The sequence below is a fragment of the Tachypleus tridentatus genome, chromosome 7 (genome assembly GCF_004210375.1).
Source record: "Tachypleus tridentatus isolate NWPU-2018 chromosome 7, ASM421037v1, whole genome shotgun sequence".
Lineage (NCBI taxonomy): Eukaryota > Metazoa > Arthropoda > Merostomata > Xiphosura > Limulidae > Tachypleus > Tachypleus tridentatus.
Window position 1 is genome coordinate 10012406 of NC_134831.1, and position 21126 is coordinate 10033531.

At 31.9% G+C, this 21126-nt stretch overlaps 2 protein-coding genes across 10 annotated transcripts in view; one reads left to right on the plus strand and one right to left on the minus strand.

Annotated features, from left to right (window-relative positions):
- The window catches only part of LOC143255079 (uridine phosphorylase 2-like), a 34890-nt gene extending 25951 nt beyond the window's left edge, over positions 1 to 8939 (plus strand). For 4 of the 8 annotated variants that reach the window (XM_076510175.1, XM_076510174.1, XM_076510177.1 and 1 more), the window contains 7 exons: positions 532 to 655; positions 3338 to 3499; positions 4457 to 4571; positions 5884 to 5954; positions 6560 to 6701; positions 7073 to 7219; positions 8652 to 8939. In XM_076510175.1, the coding sequence (XP_076366290.1) occupies positions 638 to 655; positions 3338 to 3499; positions 4457 to 4571; positions 5884 to 5954; positions 6560 to 6701; positions 7073 to 7219; positions 8652 to 8791 (795 nt within the window). In that variant the 5' untranslated portion in view covers positions 532 to 637 and the 3' untranslated portion in view covers positions 8792 to 8939. Of the gene's footprint in view, positions 1 to 531; positions 656 to 3337; positions 3500 to 4456; positions 4572 to 5883; positions 5955 to 6559; positions 6702 to 7072; positions 7220 to 8597 lie in introns of all 8 variants that reach the window. The other 4 variants (XM_076510173.1, XM_076510172.1, XM_076510178.1 and 1 more) reach the window with 4 other exon arrangements.
- Positions 8940 to 13732: 4793 nt separating this feature from the next.
- Positions 13733 to 20458, minus strand: LOC143255081 (myosin light chain 1-like). Of its 2 annotated transcripts, none has more exons than XR_013030435.1 (5): positions 20337 to 20458; positions 20090 to 20117; positions 18021 to 18161; positions 15198 to 15699; positions 13733 to 14024 (listed from the first exon to the last, which is right to left on the minus strand). XR_013030435.1 is itself a non-coding variant. In XM_076510180.1 (5 exons), exons 1-5 carry the CDS (start codon positions 20406 to 20408, stop codon positions 13975 to 13977), a joined length of 378 nt encoding a protein of 125 aa, XP_076366295.1. In that variant the 5' UTR covers positions 20409 to 20458; the 3' UTR covers positions 13733 to 13974. The 2 variants fall into 2 exon arrangements, 1 of the variants encoding a protein (XP_076366295.1); XM_076510180.1 differs by having other exon boundaries at positions 15198 to 15284.
- Between the last annotated feature and the right edge of the window lie 668 nt (positions 20459 to 21126).

Consider the following 21126-nt stretch of genomic DNA (forward strand, 5'->3'; position numbering starts at 1 on the left):
TGCACAGCATTTAATATGTGTAGTCTGTTTACTATTGAATCAATATTGCTCAGATTAAAACTTGTAATACTGATTTTCTGCAATGTTTAGCAAATATTGCAGGAATGTTACAAATCATACAACACTCCTGCAACCCTTTTGTAATGTTGCAGGAACATTATGTGTTTGCTGAGTGGTCTCTTCCCTCTGTGTGGCGCTGTTTAACAAACTCACAGGAAATCAGAAAAAAACAACAAGTTGAAGATGAAACTATGACAGCAGGCCAAGTAGTCAAAGCTGCTCAGCCAGGCCAAGTTATCCATCTAATATGATTTAACAAATTCTCTTAATAACCATAAAAACTTAAGTATGAAACTATGACAGCAGTCCAAGTAACCAAAATTGACCAGACAAATCCTCAATATCATGGAGAAAGAAAACTTGCCCAATTACCTACTCCAGTGTGTGTGGAAAATTTAAAAGGCTATAATGGTGTTTTCATTTTCAGCCATACGTTCTTGATAAAATTAATCTTTCTTTTTATCTCTCCAGCAGTGAAAGTGATGGAGTCATTCTCAAAAACCCAAATATTGTTTCCTTGAAGGAAGATGTTCTCTATCACATCTCACTCAGCAGTGGGACTCATGATTTGAAGGAAATGTTTGGAGACATTAAGGTAAACATGAAACAAAATTTCTCAGCATATAAAGAAACAACTTCTGTGTATTATTATAACATTTATGTTCATAAGGTTTTACACATATTTTAGTTTGATATTACATCACCATGTCAATAAATCATGTTCACTCGACTTCACACATACTTTAGATTATATACTACAACATCGCAAGTGAATTATATTCACTGCACTTCACAGATATTTGAGATTATATTCTACAACCGAGCTAGTAAATTATGTTCACTGGTCTTCACATGTATTTTAGATTATATCCTACAGCATCACTCTAGTAAATCATATTCACTAGACTTCACACATGTTTTATATTATATGCTACAAGATCTCTATAGTAAATCGTGTTCACTAGACTTTACAAATTTTTATATTTTATGCTACAATATAATGTTAGTAAATCATGTTCACTATAATTTACAGATATTTTAGATTATATGCTACAACATCACTAGTAAATTACGTTCACTGGCCTTCACAGGTATTTTAGATCATATGCTACAACATTACTAGTAAATCACTTTCACTAGACTTCACAGATATTTTGTATTATAATCTAAAAAATCACTCTAGTAAATCATGTTCGATAGACTTTACAGGCATTTTAGCTTATAGGCTACAACTTCACTAGTAAATTATGTTCACAGGACATCACAGATATTTTAGATTATAGGCTACAATTTCACTAATAAATCATGTTCACAGGACATCAAAGATATTTTAGATCATATGCTACAATATTATTCCACTAAATAATAGTCACTAAACTTAGCAGACGTTTTAGATTATATGCTACAACATCATTCTAGTAAATCTGGGCTTCATAAATTTTAGATTATATATTGCAATATCACTAGTAAATCATGTTGACTGGATTTTGAAGATATTTTAGATTATTTTCTACCACATCACAAGTAAATGATGCTCATGGGCTTCAGAGATATTTTAGTTTATATCCTAAAACATCACTAGTAAATCATGTTTATGAGAATTCAGAGATGTTTTAGATTATACTCGACAATATGATGTTCACTGGACTTCACAGATGTTTTATATTATATGATACAACATAAATCTAGTAAATTGTGTTCCTTAGACTTCACAGATTTTAGATTACATGTTTCCTCACTCTCTTAAATCATGTTCACTAGATTTTACAGATATTTTAGATTATATACTACAACATCACCTCAGTAAATCATATTCACTTGACTTAACAGATATTTTAGATTATATGCATCAACATAATGTTAGTAAATCATGTTCACTCTACTTCACGTCTTTAGATTATATGCTGTAACATCAATCCAGTAAATCATGTTCACTAGACTTAAGAGATATTTTAGTTTATATTCTACAACATCACTCTAGTAAATCATGTTTGCTAAACTTCACAATTTTTAGATTATATACTTCCACATAATGTTAATAAATCATGTTCACTATACTTTACAGATATGTTAGATTATGTGCTACAATTTCACTTTAGGAAATTATGTTCACTAGATTTGTCAGATATTTTAATTATATCCTGCAACATCACTCTAGTAAATCATGCTCACTAGACTTCACAGATTTTTATATTTTATCCTACAACATCACTGTAGTAAATCAAGTTTACTAGACTTCACAGATTTTTATATTTTATCCTACAACATCACTGTAGTAAATCAAGTTTACTAGACTTCACAGATATTTCCAATTATATGGTACAACAGAATGTTAGTAAATCATGTCCAATCTACTTTATAGATATTTTAAATTATATGCTACAACTTCACTAGTACATTATGTTGAGTGGACATCGGAGATATTTTAGATTATATGGTACAACATCACCTTAGTAAATTATGTTCACTGAACATCACAGATATTTTAGATTATATCCTACAACACCACTCTAGTAAATTATTTTCAATGGATTTCACATATGTTTTAGATTATATATTACAGCATCACTAGTGAATCATGTTCACTGGATTTCACAAATAATTTAGATTATATAGTACAACATCACTAGTAAATCATGTTTAACTAGAATTCTCAGATGTTTTAGATTATACGCTACAACATCACCAAAGTAAGTCATCTTCATTGGACTTCACAGATGTTGTAGATTGTATGCTAGAACATCACTCTAGTAAATCATGTTCACTGGACTTCACAGATATTTTAGATTATATGCTACAACATCAATGGTAAATAATGTTCACTGGACTTCAGAGGTGTTTTAGATTATTTATTACTGAGATATTTATGAAGATTGTGGTGTTAGATCATTTAGAAGTACCTTCTATACATTACTTGAGAAGTATATATCTTTAGAACACCTGAGAATATGTAGTTTTAAATCACCTGAGACATTGCTACTGTTGGATTGTTTAATAAGCATGTACTGTAAATTACGTGAGAAGTATGCAGTGTTAGATCACCTGAGACAGTATATAATGTTAAATTACCTGAGAGAGTAAGTGGTGTTAGATCACATGAAAGAATATGTGGTGTTTGGACTCTGCTTTTTTTTTTGGATAAATTTCAGCATTTGGATACTGTCACCATTACATGTTGACTTAATCTTTTTTGCTGCTTTTATTATGTAATGTATTATAAGAAGCTCTCTTAAACATGTGGTTTGTAAGCTGTAATGAGTTTATCTGCTAATGACAGTTTGTATGCATGGGAGGAACACCAAAACGCATGGAAGGATTTGCTCACTTCATTCAGAAAGAATTAAACATCAAACTACCAACTGGTACAATACTGGAAGACATTAGTAGACATTCCTACCGATACTCCATGTTCAAAATTGGACCAGTTCTTTCAATCAGTGTAAGTACTGGAAGACATTAGCGGGCATTTCTGCTGATACTTCATGTTCAAAATTGGACCAGTTCTTTCTATCAGTGTAAGTACTGGAAAACATTAGTAGCATTCATATCTATACACCATGTAAATATTAGACCAGCTCTTTCAATCAGTGTAAGTACTGGAAAACATTAGTAGCATTCATATCTATACACCATGTAAATATTAGACCAGCTCTTTCAATCAGTGTAAGTACTGGAAAACATTTGTAACATTCCTATCAACATGCCATGTAAATATTAGACCAGTTCTTTCAATCACTGTAAGTACTGGAAAACATTAGTAGCATTCATATCTATACACCATGTAAATATTAGACCAGCTCTTTCAATCAGTGTAAGTACTGGAAAACATTTGTAACATTCCTATCAACATGCCATGTAAATATTAGACCAGTTCTTTCAATCATTGTAAGTACTGGAAGACTCTTAATGAAATTCCTTCCAATACTTCATGTTAAAGTTTAAGCCAGTTCTTTCAATCGATCTAAGTACTTGAAGATATTGTAAAATATTACAACTAGTACTTCATATTCTTTAAACATAAGTTCACATCAAGATATTTTTTAAATGGTAAAAGTCTTGCAAGCTTCTGAAAGAATCGTTGTGGTTACAAACTAAGTCAACCTTTACATGTGCCTGAATAATCATTACTGGAAATCTTACAATATAATAGGTTTCAGACATTTATTCAATGAAATACATCATGTTTTGATTATAAACAATTTTACAAGCCACACTTTGAAGATTACATAACCCTAACATGTGTTAAATGTATTATTGTTTTTATATTGCTTCAACTAAGTATTCTTTCTGTCTCTGTGTACTTAATATATTCCTGTTTCCATTACATTCATATTCCTTAGTAATGATTATGTTCTTACTTGAAAACCCTTGATTAAAGTTATTCATCTTTTTTTAGCATGGAATGGGAATTCCATCTGTATCCATCATGCTACATGAGGTGATCAAATTGATGTACCATGCTCAGTGCAAAAATGTGACCTTCATTCGTATTGGAACTTGTGGTGGTATAGGTAAAGATGTCTTAGTTGTTTAGCCTTGCAAGGTTGTGGTATGGACAAAGCTATTTGCGTTGTTAAGACTTAACAGAATATATGGTGGTATACAGAGTAGAGTTTTCTCTATTATTAAGCCTCAAGAGGAATGTTTGGAATGTGTCTTTAAGTGTTAACTGAAATGTGTGGTTGTATATACATAAAGCCGTCTGGTTCCATATTAAGAACCGCATATATAGTGGTAAGAATGAAGGATAGACTGTAAGTCCAAAGAGGAATGTATCAAATATTCAGATTTGTTAAATGAATAAATTAAGATTGTATTTACATATTTTGAATCATCAGTTTAGCATTTGAACACACTGGCTCCCACACAACCCACCAGTGAATTCTGCTTTATTTTCTTTTTAAAGAGCCAATTATTGGCTGGGATACAACAGCTACATATGCATTCTTCCTAAAAAGTTATTGCAGAATGGCTAGGGGTACCCTGGAAAGTATTGGCAAAATAGGCTTGGGAGTCAATATGTTAAATTGGGATTTTGTTCTGTGAGTTATAGTTGGTCCTTTCTGTGTTATTTTTCTAGCAGGTTATTTCATTTAAGTTTCTGTTATTTTTACCTGAATTATGATATCATTGTGGGAAAAAAAGTTGTACCTGTTGTGAGTAAGTTGGTTTTTTTAGAGAAATAATTTCTGAAAAAATTGTTTGTATTTTTTCGTGTAATTATCACACATGTCAAGAAAAGGTTGGGTTTTAAAGTCAGTGCTGTGATAATTCTGAATTTACTAATTATAAATTTAATGGGTTGATATTTAAAGATATTTTCATAATGAGGAATTTACTAATTATAAGTTTAAAGGATTGATATTTGAAGATATTTTCATAATGATGACTTTACTAATTATAAATTTAAAGGATTGATATTTGAAGATATTTTCATAATGATGACTTTACTAATTATAAATTTAAAGGATTGATATTTGAAGATAATTTCATAATGATGACTTTACTAATTATAAATTTAAAGGATTGATATTTGAAGATATTTTCATAATGCTTTGAATCAATAAAGTTCAGTTTTTTTTATTCTCCTTTGACTGTAAACATTTTCTTTTTTTCCTGAAATATCTGATGATAATTTGATAGGCTGTCTCAAGACTGGAGCAGTATCCCTTGTTATATTGTTTCATTAAAGTCTGTACTATGTTTGTTTTATGTTTTCACAAATTGAGAACTTGATGAAATATATGTAGATACTTACAGATTTACATGAAATTACTGGTTTCCAAAGTTAATTCTGAATACAGAATTCTTTTCTGTCACTAGGACTACCAGGTGGAAGCCTTGTCATAACTGAAGAGGCAGTTGATGGATTGATGCGTCCATACTTAGAACTGGTGAGTTTGTAGTTTACAGTCTTAGATCTCTTATAGTTGTTTTATTTTGTTAATTTCACAGAACACAAATCTTTTATCACTCACCTTGTACTTCTGGAGTGTTACTGTTGCTTAAGATTATACAGAATAAAACACTAAATGACCAAACATGTAACCTGACTCCTTTTTCATACATTTAGAGTATACTAGTGAAAGAAACTGAATTATTGGCAGATAGCATGCAACATACTTTACAATATTATGACAAAAGCAGCTCTTGCTGCTAGGTCAATCTTACAAACTGTATAACTTTTAGGCCATTAATAGAGAGGTCATGATCATGCAAGTGGAAGTTTATTTTCCTGTCCTTATTATTATACTAAAATATCTATAGAAATTGTTGAACTATCTTTGTTTCATGTTAGTAATCTTTGAAGTTTAATTTGGCAGTATTCCACTACTCATTTCTTTTTTCATCATGTTCTTATTTATACAGTAGATTGTAGGATAATACTACATAATTTAAATTCTTAAGTAACTTTGAAATAAAAGTTAAACTATTAAAGGAAAACTACCAAAAAAACTCACTCTATTAATATCAGGAATTAAGTTTTATCTGTTTGCAGCATGTTCTTGGAAAAATGGTTCAACGACCTGCCATTCTCGATTCAGAACTTGCTAAAGAAATTAAATCGCTGGCAAATGAGAAATTTCCTCATTACAAAACAGTGCTAGGAAGAACTATGTGTACATATGACTTTTATGAAGGTAAGTTTTACTGAAAAACTGTGATTGATGAAATACTTTTTGCCCATAGTTTCAAGAATTCTCTTCTGTGATAATAAAATCAACTTTTATCAAGATATCAGCTGTCAAGGTCATATTTTATCTGAAAAACCATACTGAGAACTTCTTTTCCTCAAGTTCAAATTTGTTATGATAGTCGACAGCACATTGTTAGGTGATCTATTTGAAATTTTGATACAATAATAACAAACTGTCTCTTCTGAACAGGGCAAGGCCAGCTAATCTTTTCTGAACCTAACTGTTGGTATGGTAATGACAAATTTAGATTATCAACAGGTAACTGTTGCCTCATCCATTTTGGTATGGTAAAGAAAAATCTATCTTCTTATCAGGACAGGGTCGGTTGGATGGAGCATTTTGTGACTATGATGAAGAAAGTAAACTGGCATACCTTAGAAAACTGGAAGAAATGAACATTGTTAATATGGAGATGGAATCCTTGGCTTTTGCTGCAATGTGTAACCATGCTGGGATTAAAGGTAAGACATCAGATATATTAATCTCATATCAAAGAAAGAGCTTTGTATATTAACAAGTTATTTTTATAATGCCAGTATTTTTCTTAATTATCTGTAACAATTTACCTGTCTTTAACATAATTAAAACGTAAGTAATAGTAGCTTATAGCATAAAGTAAAACAATTTTGGTAATATTGAACACTGATGTATGACAGAATGTTAAAAATAGAAGTGATTTATGTAACAAGACTAATGGACATACTCAATATTAGGTGGTTATGACCTGCTACCTTTGGTAACAGAAGATAACTCTAGACAGTTTGTTAAGTTTTTAACCCACTATCATTGGTAACAAAAGACAACTGTAGACAGTTTAAGTTTAAGGCCTGCTACCATTGGTAACAAAAGACTATCCTGAATAGTTTGTTAAGCCATTTGTTTGTAACAAGATAAACCTGAGAAGTTTAAGGTCTTTATCCTACTTTTGGTTACAAAAAGAGTATGCCAATAAAAGAAATCTGTGTTTCTCATTGCTAATGATGTTTAATGTCTGTAAACAGGACTGAAAAAACAGAATTAAAAATGAAATTTGGCTCAGCTTCTGAGTATTTTCACAAGATTGATAGAGCAGAAATTGTTTCTATCGTTTTTAAACTTTTGAAATACACCTACGTAAGTCTACCATGTCTGAAGTTGTGATTTTAACGCCTTGCGAAGCAGAAACATGCTATTACTATTGTCTTTTTCAAATTCATGCATGAGAAGCGTGACTATTGACAACTTCACAACTTAAGTTCCTTATAAAGTCTTAGTAAAAAGTATATTAAATAACCTCTTGCATATTATGGTAACTTTTAAAATAGTATTGAATTCGGCAATAGATGCCATAAACAATCACAGTTAAAACTGAACAGCCAAGATGTATAGCAAATAAAAACAAAAAAATAATTATTATTTTTACCTTAGGTGCTATAAAATCAACCCTTTTTTTTCTTTTATCTCATTCATATATTTAAAAGTCTAAATTTAATTCTTGAAAATATATGTTTAAACAAAATTCATAACATACGGGAAAACCATGATTTTTACAATGTTACTAAATTTCTTGTGTGAAAGTAAAAAATATCATTGAGCCCAGTGAAGGTCATATATATATATATATATGTTTATATCTGAGATGTTTTCTTACAACTATTAAACCGAAGTGTCAGTGAAGGTGTATATAATAAGAAATGTAACGTTTTAAACCAAAAATAATCAAAATGATTTCCGAAAATAAATTTTTTTTGGCTGATGTGTGACAACGACAAAACTATAAATTTCCATTTTCTTATACAAGTTTTCATTTTTGTTGATCATGTGACCTGGAAAAAATTGAACTTTTCCTTTCCTCGTTAGTGTTACCTGTACCTAGCTTTCACAAGTGAAGGTAATACTTTGTGTGTGATGTAGGTGCAGTAGTTTGTGTTGCCCTGCTGAATCGTCTTCAGGGTGATCAAGTGAACACACCTAAAGAGATTCTCGAAGAATGGCAACACCGTCCGCAGGAAATTGTTGCGGAATTCATCAAAAGAAGACTTGGAATGGAATAAGCGATATAAATCTAAAGTGTGGGTAAATTATTCATCCAAGATAAGTTATTTTCTGTGTTTGAGAAGACTTGTAGTTAGAACATAAATATATGTATGCCAGAAAAGAAGGCGTTACTTTCATTTAAGAATTATATATCACCAAAGACTATATTTTGTGTGTGTGCGTGTTTCCTAAAGTGGACGGAAAACCACGATAGTAATTTATAAATTGTTTATAGAGTTAATTTTATTGTTCTTTTCTGACCAAGATTACTTTCATTTTATTTTTTGTCTTTCAAACAGACGATTTACAAATCAAGAATTTTTTTTTTTAAATAGCGGTCACATTTAGGCCTAAACGAAATAGGTAATTTTTCAACACCTTATATTATTTTTCAAGATGAACGATACTTGTACTTGTGAGAACTTACAAAAAATTGGCATGTCTTTTTAACACAAGAATGAGAATCAGTCCCCCGCCAATACAGCGTTTAGTCTATGGATTTACAACGCTAAAATCACGGGTTCGATCCTCCTCGGTGGGCTCAGCAGATAGCCCGATGTGGCTTTGCTATAAGAAAACACACACACACACACACACATTAAAATGCCTCTTATAAGCATATTTTCATGAAATCAGTAAAGTACTCATATGAAGTTCCGTTAAAAGTTAATTACATATTTTATAATCACTTTAAATGATTATTTATCGTTAAAGAAACGAATTCAACAAACAGTCGTGTCTTCTTGAATGTTAAAACACAGTTTAAAAATCCTCGTGTAACAACCTCTATCAGCCCAATATCTGCAGTGTAATATTATATGTTTCTCAAAGAAAACGTATTTGTCAAGATTCGTTAGTTAACTTTATTGCACTATTAGGTTAACATTCAAAAACATAACATAAATATGTTCTCTAACAAAAAACATATTGTTATTTTTGTCTAAGCCTACGAACAAACACTTATAAATAACCAGTATTTTAAAACAATTCAGTAAGTTGTTTATCAGCACTCAAACATAGCGTCTTTCATCAAGGAATTGAATTGTTTGTAATTATGTAAAGAGTTTAACCCAAAGTTTCAACAAAAAGTTATGACAACAGTACTGTTTATAGACAACAACAACGTAAAGATTCCCACTTAAAATTTTAACAAGTTACGACAACAATGCTGTTCATAAACAATAACAACGTGAAGAGTCTAACGTAAAGATTTAACAAAAGTTATGACAACAGTACTGTTTATAGACAGTAACAACATAGAGAGGAAACTTTGTAGAATGGACGGCAACTGCCTGTTGTGGAGACACAAGTGTGAAGAATGACGTTTCGGAAGTCTTCCGCTTTTCGTCTTCAGGTCAGTGTGTGTAACGAAACTTTGGCAGGGGTTTAGTTTAGAGAGAGAAAAGTCTGAGGAACTCTCTTTCCAACAGGGATGTTCATGAAAGTTGTAGTTCTTCTTCGTCACCGCTCAAGGAATACTATTTATCTTTACGTGAGAGTTTTCCTGTATTTTAATTTGGCTTGTTTGAGGCGATGAAGTGAGGTAGGGCAGTATGAAAATGTTGGTAAGAACGCTGAGCGAGGCCAAGGCGGCACAAGGGAAGTAGGCCAGGCCGAAGCCCATAGTCCAAATAGCTGGACGGCAGACGAGACGAAGCATCAACTCAAATGGCACGATTTGGGGCCTGGCAGGAATGTTGCCTTCGCTGGGATCTAAAGATCCGATGCCTGATACTTAAGTATGGGGAGAAACGGGAGTACCTCGACAAAACCCACTTTCACGGCCAGAGTCTAGTTAGACCGTGCTCGGAAGTAGCTGGAAAGAAAATCAACAACGTGAAGAGTCTAACCTAGAGTTTCAACAAAAAGTAAGGGAAGAAGTCTGTTTACAAACAATGTAAAGGGTCCTGAGATGAAATAGTAACGTTCATGAGACATATTGACTGGTGTAAGATAAGGTGAAGAAAGTAAAAGAGGCTATTTCGTAGAAACCCCAAAATTAAGAAATAATCAATGACGTCTGATACAAATCTAAGTTTCTGTACACTGACTTGTTTACTGTTTTAATGATCGTTATCCCGAATGAGTAAGTTATCAAATATTTTCTTTATCAGTCTCATCTATTTAAAAAAAAAAAAAAACACACATTCTTGCCCTTTCAGCCGTGGGAGCATTATAATGTATTTGTCAATCCCACGTTTCGTTGGTAAAAGAGTAGCCCAACAGTTGGCAGTAGGTGGCGATATCTAGCTGTCTTTCCTCTGATCTAACACTGTTAAATCAGGGACGGCTAGCGCAGATAGCTCTCGAGTAGCTTTGCGTTAAATGAATCTTCATAAGAAACATAGACGACGAACAACATTCAGGTTGTGTTGAGGAGTGTATAATAGTGAATCTTTAAAACAACAAAGACCAAAAACGACATTCAGGTTGTGTTGGTAATGTATAATAGTGAATCTTTAAGTATAACAGAGATGAAAAACAACACTTGGATTCTGTTAGGTAATAAGTAGGAGTGACATTTTATAAGTAACCTGGACAAAGAACATCATTGTGTGTTTTTCTCTGACTTTGTTATTATAAAGATTCATTGTTATATATTAAATAACACAAACATAATGTTGTTCTTCGTCGTTGTTATATATAAAATTCACTATTATACATTACCAAACACAACCTGAATGTTGTTTTTCGTCTTTGTTATAAATAAAGATTCACTATTATACATTACCTAACACAAACTGAACAACAATCAATTTGTGATAGGTAATTAATTATAGTGAATCGTTGTGTGTAGCAAACACGAAGAACAACACTGAGGTTGTGTAAGGTAAAGCATGATAGTAAATCTTTACTTGTAACATGGAGGAAGAACGACTTTGTGGTTGTGTTAGGTAATGTATAATTGTGAATCTTTATATACAAGAAAGAAGAAAAACAAAAATTCAGGTTGTGATAGGTAACGTATTATAGTGAATCTTTATAACTAACATAGAAGAAGATCGACAATTAGGTTGTGTTAGGTATTGTTTATTAATGAATCTTTATAACTAACATAGAAGAAGATCGACAATTAGGTTGTGTTAGGTATTGTTTATTAATGAATCTTTATAACAGACGGAGAACAACATTCACGTTCTGAGAGGTAATGAATAATGGTTTACCTTTAACCTGTTCAGTGCCATAGACGAGATAACTCGTCCAAGCCGATCGGTAACACAGTGCCACAGACGAGTTAATTCGTTTTCATTAATACCTAACTTCAAAGCTAGATGTCAGCACCATACATGCATTAGATCTACTTACAAATTGTTTCACTTTCGATCCAAAATGGCGTTACGAAAAAAGTTACAAAATGAAGAAGCATTAGAGTTGTATTGTAGCAGCAGAAATACTTGGCAGTCAACAGGTTAAATATCAAAAAGACGAAGGAGAACATTCGGGTTGTGTTAGGTAATGTATGATAGTTAATCTTTATTTGTAACAAAGACGAAGAACAAAATTCAGGTTGTGTTAGGTAAAGTATAATAGTGAATCTTTATTTGAAAAAAAAAACGGAGAACAACATTTGATTTCTGTGAAGTGATGCCCGGCATGGCCAAGCGTGTTAAGGCGTTCGACTCGTAATTCGAGGGTCGCGGGTTCGAATCCGGGTCGCCCTTTCAGCCGTGGGGGCATTATAATGTGATGGTCAATCCCACTATTCGTTGGTAAAAGAGTAGCCCAAGGGTTGGCGGCGACTAGCTGCCTTCCCTCTAGTCTTACACTGCTAAATTAGGGTCGGCTAGCGCAGATAGCCCTCGTGTAGCTTTGCGCGAAATTCAAAACAAACAAACTGTTAAGTGGTGTATAATAGTGAATTTTAATATGTAGAAAGACAAAGAAAAACTTTCAATTTGTGTTAGGTAATGTAAAATAGTGAATCTTAATATATTACAATGTCGAAAAACAAAATTCAGTTTTTGTTAGGTTATGTATAATCTTTCTATACAACAAAAAACATTAGGGTGTGTTATATAATGTAAAATAATGAATCGTTTTATATAATTAAGATGAAGAACAACGTTAGTGTTGTGCTGGGGTATTATAATAGTGATTCCTTATTTAAAACAAAGACGAAGATAAACATAGAGGTTGTGTGAGGTAATAGGAAATCTTTATAAGTAACGCAGACGTAGAACAACATTCAATTTTTGTTAGGAAATGTATAATAGTGAATCTTTACATATAATAAAGAAAAAGAACAACATTCAGGTTGTTAGGTAATGCATAATAGTTAATCCTTATATATAACAAAAACGAAGAACAATATTTGGGTTGTGTCAGGTAAAGTATAATAGTGAATCTTTATTTGTAAGAAAGACAAAAACAACATTAGTGTTGTGTTAGGTAATGTTTAACAGGGAATCTTTATGTGTAACACAGACAAAGAACAACACTAGGGTTCAGTTTCGTAATGTATAATAGTAAATCGTTTTATATAATTAAGATGAAAAACAACATTCAGGTTGTGCTAGATAATGTACAATAGTGAATCTTTATATATATAAAAAAGAACAAAACCAACATTAGGGTTGTATTAGTTAATGTTTAATAGTTAATCTTTATTTGTAATAAAGATGAAGAATAATACTGGGGTTGTGTTTCGTAATGTGTAATAGTAAATCGTTTGACAGAATTAAGATGAAGAACAACATAATGGTTGTGTTAGGTAATGTATAATACTGGATCTTTACTTATAACAAAAACGAAGAACAACATTCAGGATTTGCTAGATAATGTATAAATTGAATCTTTATATTTAACAAAGACGAAGAACTAAATTAAAGTTGTGTTAGGTAATTTACAACAGTGAATCTTTATATATAACAACGGCGATAAACAACATTCAGTTTGTCAGATAATGTATAATAGTGAATCTTTATACATATGTTTATAACAAAGAAAAAAAAAGAACATTCGAAATTAGTACATACTTTTATTTAATGTTTTCATGCGATTAAGTCTCCTTGATATATTATAACAGGTTTAATTATTTGTTTATGAAATTTATCGAAATATTATTTATCTGAGTTTTTATTAGATTTGTAGTTTCATTTGACTTTAACAAGTTTTTCGAACATCAAACTTAAAATATACATAAAAATATAAAATAGCAAAGGGATCCAAAATTCCAGTGACGCATCAAATGTTATCCTGGTTATTTAGCTTCTTCGGGAAAAGGTCCAGCCATGACTGCTTTAACAAAAGCTGAAGGAAGAAATATTATACATAGAATGAACTTTACTGACTGGAATATAGTTAATTTACATAGAACTAGCTTCGTCTCTTTCAAAGTCGTAATATTTAATTCTCATAAGATAACCGAGTACTTGACATTTTAATATCAAAAAGAATGTCAGTAACTTTGAATCATAACGTAGAAAACTTCATCAGCAGCTAAATCTACTTATATACCAAAAATTTAATAATGCTGTATATACTAGAGTGAATCTACTAATCTTTATACTAGAGTGAGTTATTAGTGCTGTATATACTAAAGTGAACCTACTAATCTATATGGTAGACTGAAGTGATTAATGCTGTATATACTAGAATACTAATCTCTATAATAGAGTAAGTTATTAATGTTCTATAACTAGAGTAAATCTACTAATCTATATTAGTAGACTGAAGTTATTAATTCTGAGTATAATAGAGTGAGTCTAGTAATCTATATACTAGAATGAAGATATAGATACTATATATACATGAGGGAATCTATTAATCTATATGCAAGAGTGAAGTTATTAATGGAGTATATGCTAGAGTAAATCTACTAATCTATATACTGGAGAGAAGTTATTAGTGGTGTATATACTAGAGTTGATCTATTAATCTATATAGTAGAGTGAAGTGATTAATGCTGTATATCCTCGAGTCAGTCTACTAATCTATATGCTAGAGTGAAGTTATGAATGCTGTATATACAAGAGCGAATCTACTATCTCTATAATAGAGTGAAGTTACTAATGTTGTATATACTAGAGTGAATTATCATTACTGTAAGTACTAGAGTGAATCTACTAATCTATATATTGGAATGAAGTTATTAATGTTCTACATACTAGAGTGAATCTACTAATCTATATATTGGAATGAAGTTATTAATGTTCTACATACTAGAGTGAATCTACTAATCTGTATACCAGAGCGGAGTTATTAATGTTGTATATATAAGAGTTAATCTACTAATCTGTATACCAGAGCGGAGTTAATAATGTTGTATATATTAGAGTGAATCTACTACAATATACATCCAAAAGTGAACTGTTAACAGTACGTTTTTATTCTGGAACAAAAATGAAACGAATTATGTGAAGATTAAACGTTTTGAAATAAGTTTGTATTTGATGAAAATAAAGTCATGGAAAGAATAATTACGTTCGTATTTGATGAATCCGTCTTCATCTTCAGTTCCTATGCAACACTTCATGATCTCTTCAACTTCAGGGTCTGTCAGTCGTTCACCTGTTTAAAACATGTCTCTAGTTAATGATTCATTGTGAGTTCTAATTAATGATGAAGTTCGTATAGAATTTATAAGAGTGAATAGTTTGAATTTCACAAGATAAAGAGATCTATCATTATTCTTCTAACGTTACTCCTGTTTATTGTCTAAGATGTTGTACAATAGCAGGTGACATCAAACCATCAGTTGCATCGTATTGTTGTTTAAAACCAAGGTAAAGTTTCATATTGATGTTTGTCTTTACCGAACGCGAGAGTAACACGTGAGCAAGCTCCGCTGCCAGCATCGTTCCGTTCTCTGATTTATCATACACCTTCAGACCCTCCATGAAGTCCGCGTACGTTCCTTGTTCCTTTTCCTTCCTAACCTGGCTATAGATGGGAATAAACTCTTCAAAAGTAATCGTTTTCTCACCTAAAGTGGGCAAACAGTTAATTTGTATATTGTACATGTTCAAGACAAACACCCAGAAATGACCATTTTTTGACACCGACAAAAAACTTTTAAAACAAAGATACTGTTTAATTGATAGATAAAGAAAAATGTTTTATCTTCAGCCACGTGCACATTAATATGACCAAAAACAAAAACATTTCAGTTACAGAATCTACTGTCCACAAACTTAGAGAAAGTACCAATAATCCTATGAAAGAAAATCTACTGTCCACAAACCAAGAGTAAGTCACAATAACCTTTAAAAGTTGCTCTATTCTCCACAAATATAAATTCACAATAACATTTAAAAGTGGATCTACTTTCCACAAACATAGAGAAAGTCACCATAACCTTTAAAAGTAAATCTGCTCTTGGCAACTAAGAGAAGCTCACAATAACCTTTAAAAATAAATTGACTTCTACTACAAACCTAGAGAAAGTCAAAATATCCTTTAAAAGTAAATATACTTTCCACAAACATAGAAGAACTCACAATGACCTTTCAAAGTAAATCTACTCTCAAAAACCCTAGAGAAAGTCACAATGACCTGTAATAGTAAATCTACTCTCCACAAACCTAGAGAAAGTCAAAAATGACCTTTAAATTAAATTACTTTCCACAAACCAAAAAAGTCACAATAACCTTTAAAAGTAAATCTACTCTCTGCAATTAGAAAAACTCGCAATAACGTTTATGAGTAAATCTATTCTCAAAACCTGCAACATGTCACAATAGCATCTAAACTTGCGAAAGTGTTTCTGTTCTTAAAACCTACAAAATCTCACAAATGACCTTCAAACCTTTAAAAGTAAATCTACTCTCAAAACCTATAAAATGTCACAATAACCTTAAAAAGTAAATCTACTCTCCACACCTAAAGAAAGTGACAATAACCTTTAAATGTTTCAAACTAAATCTGCCCTAAAAGCCTAGAAAGTGCCACAATAACCTGTAAACTTTCAAAAGTAAATCTACTCACCAAACCTACAAAATGTCAGAATAATCTCTAAATATTTAAAAGTAAATGTGGTCTTAAAAAGTACAAAATGTCACAATAACATCTAAACCTTTTAAAAGGAAATCTACTCTCCAAATATCAAAAATGTCACAATGACCTCTAAACCTTTAAAAGTAAATCCACTCTTGAAACCTACAAAATTTTATAATAAGCATTAAATCCTTAGAAGTAAATCTTCTCTCAAAATCTAGAGAATGTCACAATTACCTTTAAACCTATAAAGGTAAATTTGTTATCAAAACTAGAAAATGTTGCAATAACCTCTAAACCTTCAAAAGTAAATCTACTATCCAAACCACGAAATGTTACAACAACCTATAAACCTTGAAAACTAAATCTACTCTCCAAACCTCGATAATGTCACAATAACCTTTCAAAGTAAATCTACTCTCCGAACCTAGAGAAAGTGACAATAACCTATAAACCTTTAAAACTAAATCTACTCTCCAAACCTAGAGAATGTGACAATGACCTCTATACCTTTTAAAGTAAATCTATTCTGCAAGGCTAGAGAATGTTACAATAACCTGTGAAAGTAAATCTACTCTCCCAACCTACAAAAGTCACAATAACCTTTAAAGGTAAATCACCCTAAATACCTGCAAAATGTCACAATGACCATTAAAAGTAAATCTACTCTCCAAACCTAGAGAAAGTGAAAATAACCTATAAACCTGTAAAAGTAAATTGCTTTCAAAACCTACAAGATGGCACAATAACTGCAAAAGCTATAAAAAATAAATCTACTCTCTATACCTACAAAAGGTAATTATAACCTTTAAAAGTAAATCTACTTTTCACAAATCTAGAAAATGTGCGAGTTTTTCTTATTGCAAAGTCACATCGGGCTATCTGCTGAGCTCACCGAGAGGAATCGAACCCTGCAAACCTAGAGAAAGTCACAATAACCTCTAAACCTGTAATAGTAAAGCTACTCTGAAAGCCTAAAAAACGTCAAAATACCCTATAAGCCTTTTTTTGTGCGGGTTTACTTCAAGCAGGATGTGTAATATAGTTCGTACAATATTTTAATAGGTTTATTAGGATTACTAACTTGTGTAGGTTTACTTTAGTCTCAGGGTACTGTGAGACGGTTGCTAGGCTGTTTTGGTTTATTGCTACGTTCATGATAGACTTAGAACAATGTCTCCCCCTCAGGGGTCATTGGCCTGGTTATTTAGTCCATTGCCTCACATGTTGTATACGTAAACTGATGCATTTACTTCAATTTAATTGTTATTGACTTTCCTGGAATACTTTACGAAGAAGCTTACAACTCACCCTTCTTCTTTGTACCACCATTCTTCGCTATTGTTGCGACAGTGGGGCGAGTATCCAGAGACCGAAGCAAATCTCCCAGATCCTTACAGTCAATTTTTCCTTGCCCTTCAAAATCATAGATCTCAAAATGATCCCGAGCCTCTAAAACACAAAAACAGATGCGGTAGTAAGATTTCTATTAAGTGTATCTTATAATAGCATTCAAATGGCGTTCGTTGGGTAATCAAAGCTACCGTAAGTGAACCTCACTGCACATTAGTTGCTTGTAACTATTTCAAAGGATAGAACATTCCGCAACTCGAATACATGTCTATCATTTGTGTTCCTCATTAAACTTTCATTTTATCTTTATTAACTTATGCTTTATACTGACTTCAGAAAATGGAATATAAATCTAACCCAACGAATGAAATGGTATCCCGAAACCAAGTTATCGGGCGATAGAAAAGATTCCAATACACTCAAACATTGAGAAGCAAGACAATGTTTTTATTCGGTTTAGAGCAAGACTTATATTAAACTGGTATCTTATGTTTACTCAGAGACTTGCAGAGTAATTCAGGATATACTATATTTGATTTAGTTTACAGAGACTTACAGAGTAATTCAGGATATACTATATTTGATTTAGTGTTTCGCACTCATTTCCTGCACATGATCCGAGATTGTCGAAACCCTAACCATTTAAACAGTCACTAGAGTGTGTTCTTCCTTACGAACAACCTGAACATGTACATTTAAGCTTTGAATATCAGGATACAAAGTTAACTTACACCCTTTCTAAACAAATACACATACACAGAGATATACATCTATATATTTATAGATACGCGTTATTTGAAGCACCCGCGACACTGAATTGCTTCGAGTTTACGTAAAGACGAAATATGAGGTTTACCGATGAATAAGTTGGAGGCGGAGGGAACGAATCCGGTAACAGATACATAAACTCCAAAAAAGGCGCGAAAGATAAGACTAGGCGTAGACTAATTTTAGAAAGAAGAAAAACTCGAAGTTAGAGAAGCATTGAGAGTGACGTAGGGCCAAGAGAGATCCAGTGTCAACTGTGTTTTTACTGTAACAACATTTTTTCTAACTCACCAGCGCTAAGGAGACTTTCTGTACTTTTTGTGCACAGAACAAGTTTGTTTTTTAAATTTCGCGCAAAGCTACACAAGGGCTATTTGCACACACAGAACAAGTGTTACAATTAGAGAGCTCTTTCATACTATTACATGGGTACTTTTTTCTCAATAAAAAATACTAAACTACATCGTTTCGATGTGATCCTTTTGTTATAAAAATAAATGTTTTATTTTCATCAAGTGAGTAAAGACTGAAGTTTTGAAAACAAGTGCTCTATCCGAAGTACTTACAAATAATTAATAAAACCAAAAGAGTGACTAGAAACAATGAAGTAAAGCTGGCCAGATGCGTTATAAATTAGTTTATTTATAAACAATAATAATTGAACAAACGGAAAAGAAGATTTGTCAAGTTGGTGATGTAAACTCACCAGGTGGCTTAATTCATATTTAGTTTTCCTTAGAAAAAACCAACAAAATCTTGATTTATTTTAATAAGACATTTATAACTGACTGCTCCAACCTTGTTTCTCCGTTGTAGTTACATTGAGGCCTTTTTGAGCACAGAAGCCGACTCAAAAAAAAAGGAAGGATTCGCACACTACAAATATTAATATTACAAAATCGTAGCTGTTTAAAGCGAGTTAAACGTACTAACGAAACATGATACTCCACGAGTGTTATACTTGCAAAAGTGGTTGTTCTGTGAAGTAAATTTTAAACATAAAATAAGCTGTCATTACTGAAGTTAGGACAGAGTGGTTTACTTTCCGTTGTCCTAAAAATGAATTAGCAAACACATTACGAATGTTGAAATTTTCACTTTCCTTCAGGTAAAAAAAAAATTACTTTACAATTTACAAAATTTACGTCAATACCGTTTAACAACTCAAAATTAAGTGGAATGTTTGGCAGAACTAAAACTAAGACTATCTATTTTAAGTAAAATATTAATGTCAAATAAACAATTAAGAAAATACTCACTTTCAATTTCTACTGGCTTTAGATCCGTCTGAAAAACAATGAACAAAACTATATTCAAATTTCTTCTATTTTAGCATGACGTATAATAAGCAAAAACTAGGCTTGAATATATTTCACAGAACGCCCTCAAAAACGTATTTTCGATGAGTACTTACGTCATTTTTTTATTAAAAATAAAATTCGACAAAACGTGCTTAATATCTCCTTGCTCACTGTATCGTGCAAATAAATTTAGAGGTGGACTTACCATTGTAGCTTCACAACACTGCTCACAAACCAACTTTTGATGCTGGACTAACGTTCTCATCTCACAGCTCATCTATACCCTGCTTTTTACTTGTTCATTCCAGATGGCGTTGGTGTCCTGTCCTATTTTGGAATTGATAGGAATTGAATTAGAATACGTAATTTGAACCAAGTTGGCATGAATATATATATATATATATATATTATATTATATTTTAAATATGATACATTTCCCCCATACTTACTCCTATCGAAATCAGACCAAACTAATTCACGGCGTTTTAACTGTGAAACTAAAATCCCAAAAAACTAATGTACTGGTTAGAAGAGGATATTAAAATATTTTGACAAAAGAATCACGTAGAAGAAATGTAACACATGACGTGAAACACGTAGAAGATTTAAGAAGGGAAAACATTATATATGTATAATATCAATTTTTAAGCCATGAAAAAAACACATTAAATTTAAACAAAATACGCTGCGTATTTTCAAAAAGATTTTAGGGTACAAGCGACAACGTGGAATTATAAAATTATCCTAGGTTTTAGAGGTGACTGAGAAATAGGGCTAACTTCAAGAGGTAAGTTTTGTCTTATTTACCCCCAAATGGTAGTATCTTATTTTTTTATTTTTCTTCTTTTTATGTGTATCTTTTTCTTAACTTGTCTGCAGGCAGTAAAAGGTGATATAGATCTGGGACGTTGTGGGCTTGAGCACCCACGTCTCGCTCTCCTAATTTTTAAACTTCTAATCTCCTTATGTGAGACTAGCGAATTGGAGGTTAAGAC

Excerpts from the sequence above, each read along its gene's own strand:
- LOC143255081 (XM_076510180.1), bottom strand. The coding sequence starts at position 20,408 with ATGAGCTGTGAGATGAGAACGTTAGTCCAGCATCAAAAGTTGGTTTGT. Across the intron at positions 20,118-20,336 it reads AGTGTTGTGAAGCTACAATG|ACGGATCTAAAGCCAGTAGA; the intron begins GTAAGTCCACCT and ends ATTGTTTTTCAG. Across the intron at positions 18,162-20,089 it reads AAAGCCAGTAGAAATTGAAA|AGGCTCGGGATCATTTTGAG; the intron begins GTGAGTATTTTC and ends TTTGTGTTTTAG.